Source organism: Ursus arctos, unplaced genomic scaffold, assembly GCF_023065955.2.
Source record: "Ursus arctos isolate Adak ecotype North America unplaced genomic scaffold, UrsArc2.0 scaffold_8, whole genome shotgun sequence".
NCBI lineage: Eukaryota > Metazoa > Chordata > Mammalia > Carnivora > Ursidae > Ursus > Ursus arctos.
The window spans coordinates 2,226,389-2,246,624 of record NW_026623100.1 but is presented as its reverse complement, the minus strand read 5'-3'; the positions used below and the strand labels follow the sequence as shown (position 1 = coordinate 2,246,624).

Below are 20,236 nucleotides of genomic sequence, written 5' to 3'. Positions count from 1 at the left end.
TAGCATTAAGTATCAACTTTATACTAAATACTATTTACCTTTTGGAAAATGTCACCAGGACATTGGCAGCGATGGGTCACTCATCAGGGTCCGAAGCCAGCTTCAAGAAGTTCAGCCTATGCCAAGAGTCATCAAAGGAAGTAATCAGTCAGGGAAACACACGAGAGATTGTGATGTAGGAATCAGCAGTGGAATAAGCAGTTGGCACAATATCAGAAATTCTGGAAAGTGCTTCGGTAAGGGCAGCTGGAGGCTAATGTTTGAGAAATGAGGCAACTTCATGGAATGGAAAATAAATGAAATTGGAAATTAAGAGATATGGGTTAGAATTCTGGTCCCTAACCCTGCTATGATGCCTTGGGCAAAGTCATTTAATTTCTCTGGCCTTCGGGTTCCTCGGGATTAATAAAGTAATGTGTTTGAAAGTGCCTTATAATTCTTAAAGTTCTATGCAGGTGTTACCTATCAGCAAGAAGGAAAGCCTGGCTGGGGGAGCATAATAGATTAGTTCCCTGCCCTGGGTCCTAGGCTTTTCTTGGCTGAACACTGAAGATGTATGTGAGGGGGTGATGGTAGGAACTGGCAGAGGTGAAGGTGTAAGGTAGTGGTGAACAAGTACATCTGCTCAGCAGAGTTCAGTTCAGTATTGTGTCAGAAAGTACACAGCTATCCTCAAAATACCTAATCCTCAAAAACAGAGTCTAATTTTAGAATTTCTGCCAGTATTTTGCAACAGTATAGCCCTCTATTGTCGTGTCTAATAGTAAATCTTATCTAGGTGGTAGCAAATAATTTATAGTTTCTGTTGAAATTACTTAAATGGTTAAAAGTTAATAACTAAATTTTTAGGACGGTCTTAGAAATTTTTTATGCAGCATTTATTTGTCTTCTGGTTAGTGAATGCCCTGTCATACCATTTGACATTCCTCTGATCATTTTAATTTATTATGTATCTCTGTGAGTGCAGAATCCATGATTTTGAACAATCTCACACTTCTTTTTTTAAAAAAATTTAATAGGCCCAGCTTCTTCTCACCAAGCTTTGAAGAACCTTCGAGAAAGAAGAAGCACAGATCTCCCCCTTCTGGACATGTATGCCATTACCCGGGAGGAGGGAGAAGGAATGGAGACAACCGACACGGAGTCTGTATCTTCCTCCGGCACTCACACACAGTCTTTAGAGCAGCTGCTTAATTCTCCTGAAACTAAACTGGGTGTGTTTTTCCTATTTAGCTCTACTGTCTTGTCTAATAAATCCTAACTCTTAAGTTATACATGCTTTTTTGAGCTACTCTAAGAAAATTTCTTTCAGTGTTCCACTCCAAATGGAAAACTCACCTGCAGAATGAAGCAGTTGAGTTTTTTTAAATAAAATGCTAGTTCTGCCCCAAGCTTGAGCCAGAAATAGATGGTTGGAAGTCCTATAGTGGTATCAGAAAGTAGGATGAACTATTCTCTCACCCTTCTAAAAAGTTGACAGCTTTCCTCTGAGTGAATTAGTACTGCTGAATTTATTAAATATAGTAAAGCTTCGGTATATGTTAGTCTTACCTGTCATGAATGTTCACGATTCAGGGGGACTCTGTTCTCTTCCTGAAGTTTCAGGATCTAGAGTAAGGACTGTTTGTGTCTGGTGTCACTAATCGTGGTGTGGATGAAAACTGCAATCCTGCCAGGCAAGGTTAGTAATGATGACACGGAGGGATCATAAGAGAGTGGCAGCAGACTCCGGAATTACATCTGGCTTTGTGGCCTTTGCCACAGTTACTTTTCAACTCTGAACCTTTTTCCTCATCTACAAAATTTGAATAATGATACCTACCCACCTCATATAATATTCTTATGAGCATCCATGATATAAATGATTGGTAAATGTTATTACTCCCCTCATTTATAAGTAAAACAACATAAACTCTCGGGACATAAAGGAATGTGAGTGGGAAAACTGATAGAATAGTCTAGAAACACAGGACAAACAAATTCTAGAATTGGGGCTCGTAGAGCTTGAATTCAGTTAGATTATATGCTTTACAACAAGAGATTCTGCCTTACTTGTGTTAGCGTTCGACATGTAACCTTTCAACTGAGATATGTTGAATAGAAGAATGACAGAGAAAGTGGGCCTGAGTAATATTGCAGAGTAAAATATCTGTGCTTAGATATATTTCTTACTTAGAATCTTCATCTGTAATCTCTGATTTTGAAAATTAATTACTGGAACAACATCTTGCAGAGCCGCCTCTCTGGCACGCTGAATTTACCAAAGAAGAATTGGTTCAGAAGCTCAGTTCCACCACAAAAAGTGCCGATCACTTAAACGGCCTGCTTCGGGAAACAGAAGCAACCAACGCCATCCTTATGGAGCAAATTAAGGTAAGGTCAAATACTGCCACCCAGAAAATTCTCTTTGCAGCAGGTCGGTTTTCTTGACCTCTCCCCACTCTCCAGATGAGACACATCCATCACATCTTGATTTTTTATGATATTACATTCCTGAAACTGAGAAATAGTAATTGCTTTGATATATATTATATAAAGACTAACTAAATTCCTATTTTTTCTAAGAAACTATGATAAGTTTAGAAATGGATTAGAGTAGATTCATAAGTCATTGTTCTACATATACTTATGGAAAACTCTAATGGGTATGGGCCCTTATGTTCTAAAGATAAACCGTGGATGCTTTTCATTCAGATCATTCAGCTGATGTTTATGGCACTAAGCTTCTTATCACAGATTGTGGATGGGGATAATAAAGTAGCATAGGAAACTTTCCTATTTAAAGATGACACTAGAAACGTGTGGCAGCAGGTAGACTGTGGAGCAGTTGAGGGTTACACAACCCACCCTGGCTCACGGCTTAAGTCACTTCTCCAAATATGGTCCTACTACTTACCAAGCAGTTCTTGTGAGCCAGGCCCTGGGCTTCACATGTATCATTATATTTAATCCTCTTAATCACTGATGAGAGAATGAATGAAGCTGATAAATGTGGAGCAACATTCCAGCTCATGTCTGTCTGGAAAGCACATGCTTCTGCCCTCTATGTGCTTCTCCAAATAGACTGTCTTCCCTCTGTGCAGGGCCTCAGCAATCCTTGCTAAATTAATTTTTCAATTCTGAATTACTGTTATTCATAGTAAACTGTATATATTATGACCTTTAAATATTTTAGTATGCATCTCTAAAATAACATTTTCCTACAAATCACATCTAACAAATTGCTAAGTAGCCCAGTGAACTAAGTGACTATTCACATGTTATATTTCCACAAATTTACATTCTTGAGTGATTTCTTAGACCTTGTTGTCACTTTTTAAAATGACTGTAGGCTTTAGGACAGAGTTGGCTAACTTTTCTGAACTAACCTAAAATGATGAAATGTAACTAATTTTGTTTGTTTCAACCCAGAAATCTTCCTCAAAGACTTTAGCATTCTACCCTCTTTTGCATATCATCTGTTGCCCCATTTTTCTGGTAGTATTTTAGATTGTCTCACATTCCTGAATTTTCACTCTATCGTAGACTTGGCTTTTGTTTTGGTGAACAAAACAGCCATGGTTCGTCATGTAAATATAACTTTGCAGTGGACGCTGTAACTACCTGCAGTCTGTGAGCAGGGCAGGGAAGGGCTTAGTGGTAAATGTAGATGTTTGCTTTAGGCCCTGGTTTCAAGCTCAGCTTGCCCTCTGCAGTGTGTCTTATCCCATGGCCCTGAGCCCACTGGTTTACTTTCTTTAGAGAATAGGAGGTGAAGGGAGCATCATGGTACCAACCTATGTAGACTTGACATCTTTCCTCAGTTTCGACCCCCAGTTTCCCGTGCTCCTCTGTACACGGAGGCAGGAGCTCCTTGGTGTTTCTGTGGGATCCGTTCTGTCGTCTTGTCAGTAGTACTTGGTGAGCCACTGGGCTGAGTCTCTTCCACTGTATCTGCTTCCCATCTTGTAGGAATTTTTTAATATTTCTCATCTATTTTTTTTCTTCTCTCCTAATCTCTCCTTTATAGTCATTTTGGGGGGCATTTCAGGGGGGAAGAGAAGAAGAGTGCCTGTGTTCAGTCTGCCATGTTTAACCTGAAGCTCCTAAAACTCATTTTTAACTCATTTCTCCAACATCAGCTCCTCAAAAGTGAAATAAGAAGATTGGAAAGAAATCAGGAACGAGAAAAGTCTGTAGCTAACCTGGAATACTTGAAGAATGTCTTGCTACAGTTCATTTTCCTGAAACCAGGTAGTGAGAAAGAGAGACTCCTTCCTGTTATAGATACAATGTTGCAGCTCAGCCCGGAAGAAAAGGGAAAACTGGCTGCAATTGCTCAAGGTAGGTGAAGGAAAGTATTAAAACTCCTGTTGCATAACTTACACTAAATGTTGGCCTTGCGGTTGAGACTGTGTGTGTGTGTGCTTACAGTCTTTATTGTGACACTGTGACTTAAAACATTTAAATTTTGTTCATTTGGGTGAGTTTTATCATATGTGTAACCTTTGACTAGATTTGAAAAGCTAACGTTTTAACACTTTAGGGCAGTTTTCATACATAATATAATTTTAAGATGCAGCAAAATACAATACAATCTTTAGTTAGATCTTTGAAAATTAGACATGTAGTTCTAGCATTGAATTCTATCAAAGAATGCGGTTTATTTTATATCATAATTTTTTAACATGTTATTAGCTTATTCTTTTCTACTCCCCCACCACCTTCACCCCTCCCCCACCCCCCACCCCCCCCCGCCAAATAGTCTAGAGGCAGCAGAGTCATATGGCACAACAGTTGGTCCATATCATACCCGACAGTCCCATTTCTCAAGGCAGATGCAATTTTAAAGCTGTCCTGTATTTGGAGCTTAGATTTTTGTGGCAAATAGATTTAACACTGTGATTTCATAAACTCCTTTAAAATGGTTTGCATACAACTGCTGTAGTTACCTGATTTCAAACTGCATCTTAAGGATCATGGTTTCATTTTTGTTAGTTTAAAATGTTTTTATTAGTGACCTTTTCAAGCATACAGGCAGAATGCTGTCATGTCCCTTGTAGCTCTCACTCATCTTTAACAGTTTTCATGGTCAGATTTCTTTTGACGGGGGAAGAGCAGAGCTAGAGGTTTTTTTCTTTAAAGATTTTATTTATTTATTTGACGGAGAGAAAGCACAAGCAGGGGGAGCGGCAGGCCGAGGGAGAAGAAGAAGCAGACTCCCCACTGAGCAGGGAGCCTGAGGTGGAGCTCGATCCCAGGACCCTGGGATCATGACCTGAGCCTAAGGCAGACACTTAACCGACTGGGCCACTCAGGCACCCCAGGGCTAGAGATTTTAAAGCAGATCCCACACATCATATGATTTCCCCAGCAAACGCTTCACTGTGTATCAGATTCCTCTGCCATCTACACCCACTTCATGCCCAGTGTTCCCATTATTGCAGATGTCTTTGTACAGCATCCTAATAGGGCTCACACATTGCATTTGGTTGATGACCCTTAAGCTCTGTTTTGTTTTTGTTATCTGTAGCATTTCCATGTTCCTTTTTGTAATACGTCAATTATTAGTTGAAGAAACTGGTCATTTGTCCTACAGAAGCTCAGTTCTAGATTTGGTACTTTGAGATAGCATTTAAGTTGTTCCATTGTTGCCTATAAATAGGAAGTAAGCTCTCTGATTAGATCCAGGTGTAATTGGACAGGGTGGGAGATAAAAATCCCTCATAGGTAGTGTTGTGTACTTTCTGAGACATCACATCAGTAGGCCCAAAGGGTCTTGTTGTCCCGCTTTTGACTGGTTTATTTCATCATGTTGGCATTTTTTTTTTTAAGACTTCATTTATTTGGGAGAGAGAGGAAGAATGCACACACAGGAGCACAGGGTGGGGCAGAGGGAAAGGGACAAGCAGAAGTCATTCCCAGGGCCCTGAGATCATAACCTAACCGATGTCAGACGCTTAACCAGCTGAGCCACCCAGGCACCCCATGTTGGTGCTCTTTAACATCCTAAAATCCTGACTAAACTAGTAACACTGGGGACGCCTGGGTGGCTCAGTCGTTGGGCGTCTGCCTTCGGCTCAGGGCGTGATCCCGGCGTTCTGGGATCGAGCCCCACATCGGGCTCCTCTCCTGGGAGCCTGGTTCTTCCTCTCCCACTCCCCCTGCTTGTCTCTCTCTCACCTGCTGTCTCTGTGTCAAATAAATAAATAAAATCTTTAGTAACATTGGAGAGTGGTCCTCAAAATGTAGCAGGTGTCAAAATCATCTGGTGAGAGGATAAAACTCAGATTGCTGGCCACCCCCTCCCAAGTTTCTGATTCAGTAAATTTAGGGTAGGACCCAAGAGTTTGCACTTTTAACAAGTTCCCAGGTGATACTGGTGCTCTGGGGACTTGGTCTGGTGACCATACCTTAAGAACCCCTGATCTAGAGGACTGATGATTTGGTGGTAGTTTTTTGTTTTGGTTTTGGTTTGGTTTGGTTTTTCAGAAATACTTTATATGTAGTACTAATTGTTTCTTTGAAATTGTTTTCTTACAATACATCTTTGTAATAATGAGGAAGGAAGGTTCTCAATACTGATAGTGATCTCAGGTCTGCTAATTGTAGGGTACATTACCTTAGCCACAGTAGTGTATTTGTCACAAGATCCAAAATAAGAATACATCATGTACATTTTTTGGTAATGTAGTTATTCTGAATCACAAATTTGCTTTTTGTATTACTTTTTGTTTATTCTACTGAAGCTAAAACTATTTTTTTCATTGTAAAATTAACCAGGACTTTAGGAAGGATATGTGTATTTTTAAATTAAAATATACTTCAATGATATGATCTCAAAATATTAAGCATATCTAATATTTCTTCTAAAAGCCCAGCATGTTTAATGTAATATAGATGTTACTAACACTCAGGTGGCTCCTGTAAGTTGAAGATACGTTGATTAAAAGATCTCAAACAGGCACCTGGGTGCCTCAGTCATTAAGCGTCTGCCTTTGGCTCAGGTCATGATACCAGGGTCCTGGGATCGAGCCCCACATCAGGCTCCCTGCTCAGCAGGAAGCCTGCTTCTCCCTCTCCCATTCCCACTGCTTGTGTTCTCTCTCTCGCTGTCTCACTCTGTCAAATAAATAAATAAAATCTTTAAAAAAAACAAATCTCAAACAGACTAACCTAATAACCTAACCTAAGTGTTCTAGTAACACAGATGTTATTAATCATCCCATAGGGGACATATAAGAAGTTCATTAGAAACCCAGAACTCTAAGACAGGTTTTTTGCTAAGTCCTATAAACATATAGGAAGACACCCCCCCCCCCATTATTAAACTTAAACTAGTGTACCTTCAAAAAGTTATTCACTTCTTATCTCTTATTTATGTGAGCCAACAAAAGAAAAATTACAAAAATTGAATTAAAAATGGTTATGGTCTGGCAGCAGATAGAGATATGGCTTAAGCAAGAATTATTGAACTGAAAGGTAGGTCAGAAGGAATTATTTAGAATTCAGAGAGAAACAAAACAATGGAAGAAGAAAACGAAAGAGTGGGTAATAGACATAGAGGATAGAATGAAGACAACTAACATATATTTAATAATTGAAGTTCTAGAAGGAGAGGAGAGGAAAGAATGAGGTAGAGACAGTATTTGAAGAGAATGAAAATTTTCAGAGCTGCTGAAGGACATCCATCTACACATTTGAAAAATCTCAATACAATTTCAAGTAGAATAAATAAAAGGATGTGTCTACTTCTTCACATAAAAATGAAACTGCCCCCCAAAAAGGACAGAGAAAAGTCTCAAAAGAAGACCCGTTGCCTCATTACCTTTAAAGGAGTGATAGGCTCACAGTGGACTTCTCAGCAGCCTTGGTGAAGTACTGTCTTTAGCATGCTATAAGAAATAACTGTCAACCTTGAAGAAATATTTTTCAAGATCTTTTGTGATAGAAACTTTAAGAATTTTGCCTCCATTGGAGATGCCAGGCAATGTACTTTATGTATAAGTAAAACCTAAGTGAAGGGTCTGAGATGCAAGAAGGAATGTTATGCACAGGAAACTTGTCACCATGCTGCAGATGGTCCTGAGCCTCCCCAGCCAGACCACGGACATTTCTTTACCAAGGCCTTAAGGACAACAGACCATGTTATACATGTCTGGGGTGCCAGAAGAGAGGGTCTGAGGGCTGCTCTTCCTGGCACTGAAAGGAATGGGACCATAAGAGCAAAAAACACAAGTACCTCTTGGCTCCTTCATCTCCTTTGAAGCAGTGTTTACAGAGTCTGATTTTGTATAGAGTTTATACCAGTATTTTTCATTTGGGTTGCTAATCACTAATGGATGCTGAAATTAATGTCGTGAATCACATCCAGAATATTTTTTTTAATTGAGAGAATGAAACAAACATCAGAATACATTGAATCTTGTAAGAATAAGAATTGTTTCCTGAAATTATCTGGGTATATGGGTGGATGTTGGTATCTGTCTGTATCAGCTCCTGATATAAAATGTTTTTCTGTGGGTCTGGGTCACAAATATTTGAGAAACATTAGCTTAGGGGATAAAGGACATTAGCTTAGGTTATCCAACTCTGGCAAGTGGTGTCGAACTCCCTGTAACAAACACTCTTTAAGGACCCAGCTCACACCCCAGGCAAGTGTCCTGAGCTGCTCAAAGCTGCCTGTGGCATCTCTACATAAGGCAAAAAAAAAATGCAAAGTGTTGCATTAGACTCGAAACAAATAATGTGAAGAAGACACTGCTGACAAGTGTAGATTGCTGCTCTGGGTGCAGTGCACATGTTAACTCACCCCGCTTCCTGCATGTTAAATTTCACCACTGTTCACAGATTACATTTTTCTTCTTGAGGCACAACTTGAGGAAGGCCGGGTTCACTCCCTAAGTCAGTCAGTCATATAGTGCTTCTCTTTTCAAGACTGGAATCTCAACTTTGCTGCTCAAGTAGGTTATAATTTACAGAGTGTGTATTCTTACTTACTGTACAACATTACCAAAGTCTAATACTCTGTAGAAGTAAACCAAGAAGAAAAAGACCTGAAGCTAATATAAGGTTATATGCCAATTTTACCTCAAAAAAAAAAAAAGAGAGAGAGAAAAGGCAAAGACCGTCAAGCTTTTTTGGTCATCTCCAGACTGACAGGAAGAGAACGGACTCCTACTCACTGTAAGTGTCTGATTTGGTTTGCAGAGGATGTAGAACCTTACCAAAAAGAACAGTTACCTTTCAGCCTTTCTGTGGTCCTTATTTACCTAAGGACATGAACAGCTGCCAGGAACATTGTCTGCACAGGGCAGAGTCCTACAAGATCTGAAGACATGGCTGAATTTTTGTTGTGTCACAAGACTTATACTCAGAGTGCATCATTCATTCCAGATGAACATACAGCGGTCTCTGCATTTCATTTAGGAAGTGCAAGCCCCTGGCTGTCATCATTCTTGGGAGCAAGGCCGCTGCTTCCTCTGATGAGAGAAAGCAGAGTCAGTGCCCAGTTTTCCATCCCTTAACAATATTACTTCCTCCAGCTTTCTGGAAGCTCTCCATACAGACTGTGGGAAGACTGACTTCTAAAACATGTTCTGCCACCACGATGCCCTTTAGGCATTCATGCCTTTATGTAACCCTCTCCCCTTGAATGGCCATTAGACTGACCTAGTGACTTGTTTCTAACCAGTAGAATACAGCAAAAGTGACAGGGGGTCACTTCCACGATGAGGTTAGATTGTGACTTCTATCTCATTAGCAGATTCTCTGCCTTCTCCACTTGCAAGCTGATGTTATTAAAGAGGCCATGTGGGGACGCCTGAGTGCCTCAGTCAGTTAAACATCTGTCTTCAGCTTAGGTCATGATCTTGGGGTCCTAGGTTCAAGTCTGGTATCAGGTTCCCTGCTCAGCAGGGAGTCTGCTTCTCCCTCTCCTAATACCCCTCCTGCTCACTGGTATGGTCTCTCTCTTTCTCAAGTAAATAAATAAAAATGTTCAAAAAAAAAAAAAAACATGTGGCAAGGAAGTGATGCTGTGGGTACAGCAGCCCTGGAGGCACTGAATTCTGCCATTTACACATGCATTTGGAAGCAGATCCTTCTCCAGTCAATCCTTCAGATGAGACCCATCCCTGAGACCCATTGCAGCCTTGTGAGAGACCCTGAGGATCTGGCTAAGCCCTCCCTACCTGGTCTCCTGACCCATGGAAACTGAGATAATATGTACTGTTTAAGCTACTAAGTTTGCAGTAATTTGTTACACAGCAGTTCATAACTAACACATGGATAAAGCCAAAGAATAGAAAAAGAAATGAAATGACTTGTAAACCACAGGAAGTCCCATGTAAAATTTTGGAAATGCTTCTCCACATGAGATCATTTGTGATACATACGTATGTTTGACAACACAGAAGGGCATCTGGAAGGGAGCATACTGAATAGTGGTCATATCTGGGGAGGAGAGGGGAGGAGGGAAAGGACATGTAATGAGAAGAGATGTTCCCCTTTTTTTTAAGGTTGTAAAACTTTCAAATCATATATATTAATATACAAATCATAGTAAGAAGAAAAGAGTAAATCCAGCCATTGCACTACTGGGTATTTACCCCAAAGATACAGACGTAGTGAAGAGAAGAGCCATATGCACCCCACTGTTCATAGCAGCAATGTCCACAATAGCTAAATCGTGGAAGGAGCCGAGATGCCCTTCAACAGATGACTGGATTAAGAAGATGTGGTCCATATATACAATGGAATATTACTCAGCCATCAGAAAGAACGAGTTCTCAACATTTGCTGCAACATGGACGGCACTGGAAGAGATAATGCTAAGTGAAATAAGTCAAGCAGAGAAAGACAACTATCATATGATTTCTCTCATCTATGGAACATAAGAACTAGGATGATCGGTAGGGGAAGGAAGGGATAAAGAAAGGGGGGTAATCAGAAGGGGTAATGAAACATGAGAGACTATGGACTATGAGAAACAAACTGAGGGCCTCAGAGGGGAGGGGGGTGGGGGAATGGGATAGGCTGGTGATGGGTAGTAAGGAGGGCACGTATTGCATGGTGTTATACGCAACTAATGAATCATCAAACTTTACATCAGAAACCAGGGATGTACTGTATGGTGACTAACATAATAAAAAAATCATTAAAAAAAAAAAGAAGATAAAAGAGTAAAGGAGGCCTTGTCTGAAATTTTCTTGGAAGCCCGGAATTTTTCTGAATATTAAGACAGGATTGTTTGTGTTGATCATAAAAAGGATAAAAAGAGAAACTGGAACACTCAATACAAAATTATACAACCACCTTAGAAAAGTTTGGCATTTTTTATAAAGTGAAACATATTCACTATACAACAGCAGTCCCACTCTGAGGTGTGGGAAATGAAAAGAGAAATGAAAGCCTATGTTCACACAAAAAAAACTGCACAAACCTAACCACTGAATGAGGGTGAATCTCACGTAGATTATTTCTCAATAATAATTTTTTAAATTTTTTAAAATTAAAAACCTATACATAAGTGTTTAGAGCAGCTTTATTTTAAATTGGAAAAAACTAGAAACAGTGCAGATATCTTTCACTGGCAAATGAATAAAACAAACTGGTACAGCCACACAGTGGAATCCTCCTCAGCAGTAAAAAGGAATGAACTACGGATACCCACTGGAACATGGGCAGTTCTCAGATGCGTCCTGCTAAGTAAACGGAACCACACTCAAAAGATACATGATGTGATCCAATCTATATGACTTTCTAGAAAAGGCAAAAAGGTGGGGATGGTGGTGCTACACCTAAAGAGGATGAATTGTACTGTCAGTCATACCTCGATATACTGATTTCAAAATGATTGCAAACAGTTGTTTTTGGTTTGTCTTGGTTTAGTTTTGAGGTTTACCATGCAACTATTGGGTTTAGATTCTAAGTTACGTAAAGGCTTCCGTTTTGAAAGAATGTACAGATTCCCCTTATTGTCAATAATACTTAGGTGTGCTAGGGTCTTTATTTGGAATTGTCTGATGAAGAAAGACAAATACTGAAGGTTCAAGAATAGACTTGTAACATCAAAGTATGTTTTGAGAAGATTAATGCATTTTTTTTTTTCCTTTTTTAACTCCCCAAAGGTGAGGAAGAAAATGCTTCCCGTTCCTCTGGATGGGCATCCTACCTGCATAGTTGGTCCGGACTTCGATAGATTGATGGGAAAACATTATCAACCAAATAGAATCCATTTGGCAAAAAAAAAAACAGAAGTTTCCCGTATATTGCTGTCATTCTTTCGTCCAAAAGTGTGTGTGTGTATATATATTCACACCTACGTATATTTGTACATACATATGTCATATGTATTTAAAAAGTCTCCGCTTGAAGTAAAAGTATGAAGTAAAAGGACAGCAGCCTGAAGCGTTGATAGTGTCCACAGCCCTTTGACTCTGTGACCTCCCAAGCATGCTGCCAGATGGAAACACCAAGAATGAAGTCACTCCCTCCTTCTGTGGAACCTCAGGGCCCGCCTGTTTCTGGGCAGTACTGTGAATTTCAAAGTTAAATTTTGGTACAGTACCAACTGGAATTTAGGTTTTGAAAATAATGTTACAAGACTATTTATTGCAAGAGCAAACTTGCAGAAAGGTTCTTATTATAAATTGTTAAAGAAAATTTAATTAGAATATGAAGGAAAACGCTTTATTCATAAAGTCGACGTGTTTATTAAGGGATTATAAGGCGAATATGTGCAATTAATTTTGAGACTAACATTTAGTTACTAAAATGTACTGTTCTTTTTTTCTCTAAAATATATTATCTCAAAACTCATTATGTTTTGAGAAGCCCGAGAGTTGGCTGGTGTGACACAGAACATGAACATAGGGGACCGGCTCATTACCTTGGAGTGATTTCATGGTGTCTCTCCAGGCTCTTAAGAGAGTTTATCTACTTTCAAGCCATGAATCTGTTTTGAGAATTCTTTCCATCCCCCCAATAAAAACTTCTTAGAACATGGACTGTGTCGTTCAGCATTGTATCTGATATGAGAGTGGTGCTTCCCATGGTTCAGACATGCCATTCCATATGCTCTCCAGCCCAAGGAACTTCAGGAAGACACCTTAGAGTCCATGTCACATTTTCACAGGTCTTGTAGTGTTACCTGCCTTTGATGCCTCTGAATATATTTTATTGACAAGATCAAAATTGTGTTCTTAAATCATAAATTTGAGAGTTCTATTTTTAATATTTATTTGCTAAAAAATCACCACACAGTATGCTCTGTAAAGTTCCCTTAAGCCTTTCAATTTATACTCTGATTTTCATTCTCAGCTGGTGAACTGACTTTGTACTTAGGTTACTCGGAACATTCGTTTCGTTTCTGGTTTAATTTAACTGAAACTTGCTGCTGACATGTTGAGTTTGTTCTTTACAAAATATCTCCTATATCTGTCTTTCCTTCTGTTGTAGAACAGACCTAACTAGTGAATGTATTAATGAAAATGCATCCATTTCAGAGCTGACTTTAAAAGTTTAGGGTTTTTACTTTATAAACTGTGAATATGCATATGCCAGCAGCATACAATGTAACTGTAATGGTATTTAAATAAATTTCACTGTAAGTCTAGGCCTTTTTGAAGTCTGTATAAACTTGTTTTGAAATATAGTCTCTACTTACGAATGTAATAACAAAAATACCTTTGCATGATTAAAAAATTACTTTGATTACAAAGTGATATTCTTTCATGGTTTCAGCAAGAAGAAATGTAATGAATATTTTAATATTTCTATTAAATACATTTAACTGCATATTATATTTTTATGCCTACTCTTTTACTGTTCACACTGTCTCTTTGGAGTTTTTGAGTTAGTCTATGAATTGGCATTATACATGCTACTTACTACTGTCTTTAGACAGTTGGGACCTAGAGTATCAGGTATCTGAGAGAACATAGATTGACCTTTTGGTATGTGATGTGTAGATCATGGTGACTTTTGTGTCTGACATCTGCCTTCCAGCTGGAAGTGGGAGCCAAACTTAGCCTTTCTTTGGGCACCTCGCAAGTTCCACCTCACCTGTGATGTAAAGCATCTCTGGTATATGGTGAGCTTTGCTTATGCTCCAAACAGTGTATGATCAAGAATTACATTCCTTTAAACAAACTGGATGAAGTGTAACTGAACGGCTTACTAGCAAAGCCAAGCCTTGCTAAAGGCAAGCAGTATTTTGTGTTCTTTTAAACCCCACGTTAGCTGGTGATGTCACTGAAAATAAATAGTATTGAGGAGTGTGCAATTTCCAATAAAGATACAATTTGGTGAATGTGAATAGTGTGACACACAAAAAAGGACTCGTACCATATGATTAAGTTGGAATGTAGTGGTCACAACTTGGCCTAAGACTATTCTATTTTGATTGGTATCTGAAAATCAGCTATTTCAAAATAAATGCACACTAAAGAAAACCAGATACAATTTTGCAGGTGACTTTGAGCTCATTTTTACCCATGAGTGTTAAAAAGCGTATGGTTATTTACATATAAGTTATATACAGTAGAAAAATATTTCCCCCCTGCATTCAAAATGTGATTACATGGGAGGAAAATCAAGTTGTGGCCTTCAAACTGTTACTTTGAAAAAAAATAGAAAAATGCATGTGACTAGAACATTGAATATGGTGAATAAATATTTCACTTTCAATAATGTAGGTGACAACTCCAGCTTCCCTTCAGGGTAGGCTCACTCAGAACCCCCATAGTGGCTACCTCACCAGATATCTGCCTAGAATTGAAAATGACAACAATCCTCTCCACCCCTGACTTTTCCTGGGAACTTATGCCATACCCAGGGACAGACAGAATCAACTGAACCAGGCACAGAGCCCTAACCCAAGCCAAATAGATTAGATTCAAGAATGTGGATTTGGGACCACAGAATCAGGTTCACATCTCTGTGTAACTGGAATTGTGGTATGAAAAGACAGGAACTCTGGAATGCCCAGGAGGAGCAGAGAAAGCCCACATAGAAAGCACAAAGTAGGTTAAGTTGTCATGCAGAGGTAACAAATACAGGGTGAGAATGCTGGGGTCTTCAATTCTGCTTCTAATGCCTGAGACAGGTACAGTGGGTTCCAGACTATGTCCCTGAATCCTCAGTAAACTTCCACATGTGCTTTGAGAGTGACTGTCAGGTGTCTGGAACATAGTGCAGTGGTGAGAGGAGAAACTCTACACTGACACGTAGACAGAATGTCTGCTTCACCACTGCCTGACTTGGGCTGTGCTCTTGACTGTTTGAGCTCCCATCTCTTTCTGCAGGAGGTAGACATCATCACCCCAGCACAGTAGGCACTCAAATGATAATTCCCCCTTTTCAGTGTTACCTTCCTACATCCGCAGCCTGCAACAAGGTTTACCAATTCACATTTCTTTTTGTCCCCTTTTTGTCCTTCAGTGCACAGCACATAGCACTAACTAAATGTGTTTAATGAGTGATTTTATTAATCAGCAAGTAAATGTAACATTTACCTGCACATGCCCCTAGTAATCACTTCTTATTTTTTAAAACTTTACAATCTGCCCCAAGCTAGGACTTGAATCCAGATTTCATGGAACATGATCAGCTCGTTAATGAAAATACGCAATTAAAAATGTAGCATGAGGGGCGCCTGGGTGGCACAGCGGTTAAGCGTCTGCCTTCGGCTCAGGGCGTGATCCCGGCGTTCTGGGATCGAGCCCCACATCAGGCTCCTCTGCTATGAGCCTGCTTCTTCCTCTCACACTCCCCCTGCTTGTGTTCCCTCTCTCGCTGGCTGTCTCTATCTCTGTCAAATAAATAAATAAAATCTTTTAAAAAATAAAAATAAATAAAAATGTAGCATGAACTCTTGAAACTAAAGTTCAAAAAATTATAAGGAAGTGAACAAAAAAGCAACTATAAAAAAGAGAAAAAGATTCTAATCTAGGAAGCTCAGGATTTAAAAGGAGTCTCTGGTCTCTGAAAATAAGAAAATAGGAAGAAATTTTCAAAAAAATATTGCAAGAAAAGTTTACAAAACTAAAAGACAGGGGTCTAAAATAGAAGGCTTATCAGAGGTCCAGTATAATAAAGGCATAGTGATACAAATTTGTAGAACAGAAAGCGCTCCTAAAAAGGTTCCAGTGACAGGGCACGTGGGTTGTGCAGTCAGTTGAGCATCCCAACTCTTGGGTTTGGCTCAGATTGCTATCTCAGGGTCATGAGATTGAGCCCCACATCAAGCTCTGTGCTCAGCATGGAAGTCCACTAAAGTTTCTCACTCTCCCTCTGCCCTTCCCCCCCAAATAAATAAAAAAATCTTTTTTAAAAAAAGTTTCCAGTGAGAGATGGTGACTACACTTACTGTGGTGAACATTGTGGAATGTGTAGAAATGTTGAATCACTATTTTGCATACCTGAAACTAATGTACCACTTTATGTCAACTATAATTTAAAAAAATAAGAAAGAGAAAATACATTTACAGTACTGTACTGCATTAAAAAAATCCACTTGTAAGTTGACCCATGCAGTTCAAACCCAGAAATAAAGAAGAGAGAGAGAGAGAGAGAGAGAGAGAGAGAGAGAGAATCTCTTTCTGGATGCAGTTAAATGGTATGCATGGAGAGAAATTTATATTATTTAATATTTACCTTCTCATGTAATAATTGCTAAATGTTAAAACAAAATTGAGAAATTAAAAGAAAAAAATTTCCAAAGAGAAAAAAGCAAGTCACATACACAGAAAAGGAAGGAAAATTGCATCAGACCTCTCCAACAGCAGCATGGTACACCAGGAGACCTTGGAGAAATTTCTTCAAAAATCTGAGTCAAAACGATTTGCAACCTGAAATTCTACAAACAAAAACTTTCAATTAAGTGGAAGAAAATAGACTTTTTCAGATCCTTAAGAATTAGGGGGAAAAAATGACTTCCCATGCAGACTTTCTTGTTGAGAGAATATGCTCCAGAAGGCTGAGAGAGAACAGAAGTAAAAAAAGAAGCATCCAGGAAAGGAGATTGAACACAGGAGAGTGCTGAAGAGTGATCCCAGGATGCCTGCTATGCTGCATGCCTGGAGCTTGAAGAGGAAGAACCAGGAAATAAAGCTCCAAAGGGGGATTCTCCAAGAAGAAAAAAAAAATGGAACTAGTGGGTTATTTGATGTAGCTGAAGTGTAAAATTTTATTAAAAGGTACTGGAAGTGGAAATGTGAACACTGACAAAATATTTTATACTAAGAAAATACGTTTAATTTGTTTAATTTTGATAATGTATCTCTGTTTAAAAAGAATTACTGTTAAAACATGCTGAAGGAAGAAAAAGGATGGCGGAGGAGAAGGGGACCTTTTTCAGCTGGTCCCCTGAATAGAACTGGATATCTACCAGACCATCCTGGACACCCATGAAATCAGCCTGAAAGGTAGGAAGATACATCTGGATATCTACAAACGAACATCTCCGGGACTGAGTACTGAGGTACTAAGCAGCGAGCCGAGAATCTGCACACAGATATCAGAAGATAAACTGAAGGGGGAGGGAGCCGCTGCGCTCGGGCGCCAGGAAGCAGTAGCCTCCTGCACTGGGGAGCGGGCCAGACTCACGGACTGGTAGCCGCTGCGAAACCAGACGGAAACTGAGAGGTTGGGAGCGTGCATGGGAACCGGGGAAGTTGGCGGTGTTAGAAGCACAAAGGGCAGAGACATGCCAGCTGTGGGATCGAGGACTGGGAGATCGGCTGTGGGGCGTGCAACACAGGACGCTGTGGGGTTTTTAGCAGCACTGACAGAAACAGAGTTAGAGTGGCCAGGAGAGCTCAGTGGAGAGCAGACTGCGATCTCTCTGTTCTGAGACAGAGGCTTGTATACAGCCACTGCTGCTTTTACTCTCAGAAGAGTCACAGAAAGCCTCCAGGGAAAGCAGCCAGAGGAAAAAAAGCCAGGAAAAACCGGTGTGCACCGTGCCCACCCCCACCACCCAGGGGACAGGGCAAATCTACCCAAACAGGGTTGCCTGAGTATCAGCACGGCAAGCCCATGCCCCAGAAGTCAGGCTGAAAATTAAGAAGCCCACATCCCTGAGGTCCCTATAAAACAAGTGCACCTTGCTTGGATCCTGGTCAATAATTTGGGCTCTGTACATCCCCACAACCACTCCTCATCAGAATGACAAGGAGGAGGAACCCCCAACAAAGGAAAGAAACAGAGACTGTGGCCTCTGCCACAGAACTAATGGATATGGATATAACCAAATTGTCACTCTGGCAGAAATTAAGAATGCTATGAATCAAATGCTGTCTAAACTGGATGCTCTGATGGCCAGGGTAAAGGAGGCAGAAGAACAAATTAGTGAGTTGGAAGATGAGATAATAGAAAAGAAGGAAAAAGTGGGAACTCGGCTTTAAAAACTCCAATTTCAAGAATGCAGAATACGGAAGATTACGGACTCAATGAAACTTTCCAATGTCAGAATCATCAGCATCCCTAAGGGGTGGAGAAAGAGAGAGGTCTAGAGGAGATATTTGAACAAATTGTAGCTGAGAACCTCCCTAATCTGGTGAAGGAAACAAACACTTGTGTCCAAGAGGTGGAAAGGACCCCTCCCAAAATCAATGAGAACAGACCAACACCATGTCACATAATAGTACAATTTGCAAATCTTAGATCCAAGGATAAAATCTTGAAAGCAGCCAGGGGGAAGAGAATCCTCACCTACAGAGGGAGGAACATGAGCATAACGTCAGACCTGTCTAAAGAGACCTGGCAAGCCAGAAAAATCTGGCAAGACATATTGAGAGCACTAAGTGAGAAGAACATACAGCCAAGGATCCTTTATCCAGCAAGGCTGTCATTCAGAATGGATGGAGAGACAAGGAGGTTCCAAGACTGGCAGAAACTGAAAGAATATGGGAATACCAAGCCAGCCCTACAAGAAATATTAAGGAGGGTTCTATAAAAGTTAAAAGGCCCCAAGAGTGATACAGAACAGAAATTTACAATCTATAGAAACAAAGACGTCACAGGCAACATGACATCATTAAAATCATATCTCTCAATAATCACTCTCAATGTGAATGGCCTAAATGCTCCCATAAAATGCCACAGGGTTGCAGATTGGATAAAAAGACATGACCCATCCATATGCTTTCTACAAGAGACTCATTTTGAACCTAAAGATACATCCAGACTGAAAGTGAAGGGATGGAGAACCATTTTTCATTCCAATGGACCTCAAAAGAAAGCTGGGGTAGCAATTCTCATATCAGACAGATTAGATTTTAAACTAAAAACTGTAGTTAGAGATACAGAAGGACACTATATTATACTTAAAGGGTGTATCCAACAAGAGGATATAACAATTATAAATATCTATGCCCCCAACAGGGGAGCTGCTAGATACAGAAGCAAACTCTTAACCAGACTAAAGAGACATATAGATAATAATACGTTCATAGTAGGGGACCTCAACACTCCACTCTCAGCAATAGAAAGATCACCTAAGCAGAAAATCTACAAAGAAACGAGAGCTTTGAATGACATACTGTACCAGATGGACCTCATAGATATATACAGAACACTACACCCTAGAACAACAGAATACTCATTCTTCTCGAATGCCCATGGAACTTTCTCCAGAATAGACCATATACTGGGTCACAAAACAGGTCTCAACTGATATCAAAAGACTGAGATTATTCCCTACATTTGCTGAGACCACAATGCTTTGAAACTGGAACTCAATCACAAGGAAAAATTTGGAAGAAACTCAACACTTGGAAACTAAGAACCATCCTGCTTAAGAATGATTGGGTAGGGGCGCCTGGGTGGCACAGCAGTTGGGCGTCTGCCTTCGGCTCAGGGCGTGATCCCGGAGTTGTGGGATCGAGCCCCACATCGGGCTCCTCCGCTATGGGCCCGCTTCTTCCTCTCCCACTCCCCCTGCTTGTGTTCCCTCTCTCACTGGCTGTCTCTATCTCTGTTAAATAAATAAATAAATTCTTTAAAAAAAAAAAGAGATGTTTGAAAAAAAAAAAGAATGATTGAGTAAACCAGGGAATTAAAGATGAGCGTAAGCAATTTATGGAAACCAATGAGAACAAAAACACATTGGTCCAAAACCTATGGGACACTGCAAAGTCAGTCCTAGGGGGAAAATACATAGCCATCCAAGCCTCACTCAAAGGATAGAAAAATCTAAAATGCAGTCTTTATATTCTCACCTCAAGAAGCAGGAGATGGAACCGAAGAACAG

General features: G+C 40.0%; 1 protein-coding gene across 2 annotated transcripts in view; it reads left to right on the top strand.

Moving 5' to 3' along the window:
* GCC2 (GRIP and coiled-coil domain containing 2) overlaps positions 1-13,779 on the top strand; it is a 54,809-nt gene extending 41,030 nt beyond the window's left edge. For both annotated transcript variants that reach the window (XM_026515939.4, XM_048222660.2), the window contains 4 exons: positions 1,020-1,214; positions 2,234-2,373; positions 4,122-4,323; positions 12,111-13,779. In XM_026515939.4, the coding sequence (XP_026371724.1) occupies positions 1,020-1,214; positions 2,234-2,373; positions 4,122-4,323; positions 12,111-12,181 (608 nt within the window). In that variant the 3' untranslated portion in view covers positions 12,182-13,779. The remainder of the gene's footprint in view (positions 1-1,019; positions 1,215-2,233; positions 2,374-4,121; positions 4,324-12,110) is intronic.
* The last annotated feature ends 6,457 nt before the right edge of the window (positions 13,780-20,236 follow it).